General features: G+C 60.0%; 1 protein-coding gene across 1 annotated transcript in view; it reads left to right on the plus strand.

Annotated features, from left to right (window-relative positions):
• Positions 1-770: 770 nt before the first annotated feature.
• Positions 771-3846, plus strand: part of LOC103596911 (procollagen galactosyltransferase 1-like) — a 21381-nt gene continuing 18305 nt past the window's right edge. The window contains 6 exon segments of the mRNA XM_008580684.1: positions 771-810; positions 910-1226; positions 1362-1501; positions 2784-2849; positions 2851-2892; positions 3574-3691. Of these exon segments, the coding sequence (XP_008578906.1) occupies positions 771-810; positions 910-1226; positions 1362-1501; positions 2784-2849; positions 2851-2892; positions 3574-3691 (723 nt within the window).

The following is a 3846-nucleotide window of genomic DNA, read 5'->3' on the forward strand; positions in this document are numbered from 1 at the left end:
TTTTTTTTGTGACCGGTAAGGGGATCGCAACTCTTGGCTTGCTGTCGCCTGCACCGCGCTCACTGCTGAGCCCACCGGCCATCCCTATATAGGATCCGAACCTGCAGCCTTGGCGCTCCCAGAGCTGCTGCACTCCCAGTGCCGCACTCTCCCGAGTGAGCCACCGGGTCGGCCCAGGGGCATCATTCTTAAAACTTAATTTTTAAGAACCATAGAAACACGATCAATTAGAAAATACAACATTACAATACTGAAAAACAATCCCTCGGTGGCGTTTCCACGGAAACGCTGACCCTGCCTCTGGACCACGTTCCAGCATCATCGTCTGGCTCCGTCTTCACACCACCCCTGCGGAATCTCTTATGACATCATTTTACAGACGGACAAACTTAGGCTCGCACCTAGCCAGCCCATGGCGGTGGCTGGACTTGAAGCCAGGTCTGTGGACGCCAGGGCCTTAATACCCAGCAACCCTCCAAGGACATTCTGGCGAGGTTGAGAACCAGGATGGCAAAACCCATGTTGCAGCAGAGGAAACTGAGGCTCAGATCTTTCGGATCCCAAACCAGGTCCTAAGTAGGTAGGTCCACCTGGTGGCTCAGCCCGGTCCTATACACATGGAAGCTGGAGCGCACATTAGGCGGAGGTCCGGAAGGAAGCAGGCGCCTGGACGCAGCTAAGATTCCAGAGCCACGCCCGGTGCAAGTCCTCTGGGCGCTCTGTGCCTTTAAGGCGGGAGCGGGGGCGGGGCTTTCGGGCTGGCCTGTAGGATGACGTCATGCCGGGATGGCGAGCGGGCACTGTCGGAGGGTAAGCTGCTCTTTGGATCTTTAAGGCCGTCCCGAGGTGGGGCCTGGGAGGCGGGCCCTGACGGCTGATTTCACAGCAGGCGCGCTCCTCCCCTTTAAGGCGCGCGGCAGGGGCGGGGCCCCGGTGACTCCTCGAGTCCGCCGGCAGAAAAGCGGCTTAAAGGCGACGCGTGGCGTGATGGCGGCCGCCCCATCCGCTTGCCGGCGGCGCTGGTGGCGGCTCCAGGCGCTGCTGCTGCTGCTGGCGCCGCCGCCTCCGGGGGGCCCACCGGGTATTTCCCCGAGGAGCGCTGGAACCCTGTGTCGCCGCTACAGGCGCCGCGCGTAATCATCGCGCTGGTGGCAAGAAACTCGGCCCACACGCTGCCCACCACGCTGGGCGCGCTCCAGAGGCTGCGGCACCCGCCGGAGCGCACGGCGCTGTGGTGAGCCGGCCGCTGCGCCCATCGGGGCGGTCCACGCACGCCCCCGCCTGCTGCCCCCCATCGGGGCGGTCCACGCGCGCCCCCGCCTGCTGCCCCCCATCGGTGCGGGGCCACGCGCACCCCCGAGGAGCGCTGGAACCCTGTGTCGCCGCTACAGGCGCCGCGCGTAATCATCGCGCTGGTGGCAAGAAACTCGGCCCACACGCTGCCCACCACGCTGGGCGCGCTCGAGAGGCTGCGGCACCCGCCGGAGCGCACGGCGCTGTGGTGAGCCGGCCGCTGCGCCCATCGGGGCGGTCCACGCACGCCCCCGCCTGCTGCCCCCCATCGGGGCGGTCCACGCGCGCCCCCGCCTGCTGCCCCCCATCGGTGCGGGTCCACGCGCACCCCCGCCTGCTGCCCCCTATCGGGGCGGGTCCACCCTGCTTGCTGCAGCTACTTTACATGGGCCAGACCCATGTGGAGGGAGCCCCCCTTCCCCCTATACCCCCCCAATGGGACAGGACCTGTGTTCTGCCTCTGGCTCCCCTGGGGCGACTTAGGCCACTGCCTGCTGGTCCCGCATTAGGGCAGATCCAGGGCTACGCGTGCCTGGGACCAACCTCCTAACTCCCTTCCGGAGCTTATAAAGCTCCACACAAAGGAAGCCCGGATCCCAGCCCCAACTGAAAGTCCTCCTGCTCCTGCTGTTGCCTTGGCCCTTGAACTTGACCAGTTCCGAGGGCCGGGTCAGACCCCTGCCTTCTGCCTGGCCTGGGTGGGGTGTAGGACCAGGTGGCCGAGGGGGAAGTGGTTCCTTCTTGAGCTGTGAAGAAGCCTCAGACTGGTGACTTAAAGACTCTTGCTCGGTTTCCTCAAGTGAAAATGAGTATATTAATATAATTCTCCTTCTGAGTTTGTCTCTGAAGATTAACCAGTTAATGGGTGTGAAGCCCACTGGTGTGAAGCCCTTGTGCCTGGCACAGGGTTATTGCTTACTGACCAGAGCCACGGTTATTATTTCTATTATTATTGTCATTATTACTGTCATCACTGCTGCCAATATTGTTAATTTATTGGGAAGAATTGGCTCTTAGCTCCATGGTTAAACTAGACTCCAAAATGTCCCCCTTCCCTCCACCCCAGATTCCCCAGTATGGATAATCCAAGCACACAGTTTGTATTTAAGCGTTTGTTCAGTGAATGAGTGACCACAGCCCATAGGAGAGAATGAGGGGGGGGGGGTTAAGATATAGAGATTTTTTTAAGTTATACGTACTTGTTACTGAACATGGTTATAAGATCCTAGATGCTCAATAACAAAACCAACAGTTGCTAATGCGTTTTCCCAGAATGAGCTTGTATGATCCCCTCACAGCCCTATGAATGGGTCCTGCCTGTACCCCCATGTTGCAGATGAGGAAACTGAGGCATGGCGAAAGGAAGCGTCTTGCCCAGGGCTACATAGCTGGTTGAAAGCGAGCTGGAATAAAGAGCTGGGGTTGCCTTCCTGCTGCCTGCTTGTGCCTTGGTCTCCCCTATTGCACTGACTGTCCACATCTGCCCGCAGGGTGGCTATGGACCACAATGTGGACAACACATCAGCTGTGCTGCGGGAGTGGCTGGTGGCTGTGAAGTTTTTACCATTCTGTGGAATGGCGGCCAGCGGAGGAGCCCAGGTGAGCGCTAGGCCCCTGCTCACACACCCTCCATGGCTCTCCATTGCCCCAGGACAGACCACAGGCCCTCAGCCCCTGACTGCAGCTTTCCGCTCTGGCTACTGTGACCTGCCCTCAGCTTCACAAATGGGCCCTGATCCTCCTGCCAGCCCTCCACCTTGAACCCCCTCCCTCCTTTGTCCTTCTGTTAGACGGCCACTGCTTTGTTCCCAGTTTCGATCTCTCCCCAGCCCTGGCTCTGCTGTTTGGCTTCTGCACAAGCCTCTGGGCAGCACAGACCCCTGGTTCCTTGGGATTTATTTCTTCACCTACGTGCTGTCCAGGCCAGACTCTGAGCCTGGGAGGACAGGCTCCAGGTCTTTTCCGCTCTGTGTTCCTCTCTGCCAGTGGGCTTTCCCTTCGCTGTCAGGCACGTCCCTGCCTGGTATTGTAGGCCCTGTCGCCCTGGCCAGCTGCTCTGGGCTTTCTTCCTTCCCTCCAGTTTGCTTGGGCTTTCTTCCCTTGGCCTTTGCACGTGCTGTGCCACCTGCCCGGGACATGTTCCGTCCTCCCCAGCCTTCAGATCAGCTCACACATTCCCTCCTCCAGGAAACTCTCCCTGACCACCCCCAAGGCAGCTCAGGCCCTCTCTGGGCTATGACAGTGCCCTGTGCTCCCCACATCACAGCTGCCTATTCTCAGGTCCTACCCGGATGACGAGGGCCCCAAACACTGGTCCGACTCGCGCTATGATCATGTCATGAAGTTGAGCCAGGCAGCCCTGAAATCAGCTCAGGACATGTGGGCCGATTACATCCTGGTGAGTTTCTCAGCCAGCTGGCCACGGGCCTCGGACCATGGAGGCGTCTGGGGTGTCCCGAGGAAAGGCGGAGCGGCAGGATTCGGGGACCGTCCTTAACCTCATTTTGCAGGAGGGTAAACTGAGGCTCAGGGAGGGGAAGTGAGTTGCCCAAG

The sequence above is a fragment of the Galeopterus variegatus genome, unplaced genomic scaffold (genome assembly GCF_000696425.1).
Source record: "Galeopterus variegatus unplaced genomic scaffold, G_variegatus-3.0.2 Scaffold2145, whole genome shotgun sequence".
NCBI lineage: Eukaryota > Metazoa > Chordata > Mammalia > Dermoptera > Cynocephalidae > Galeopterus > Galeopterus variegatus.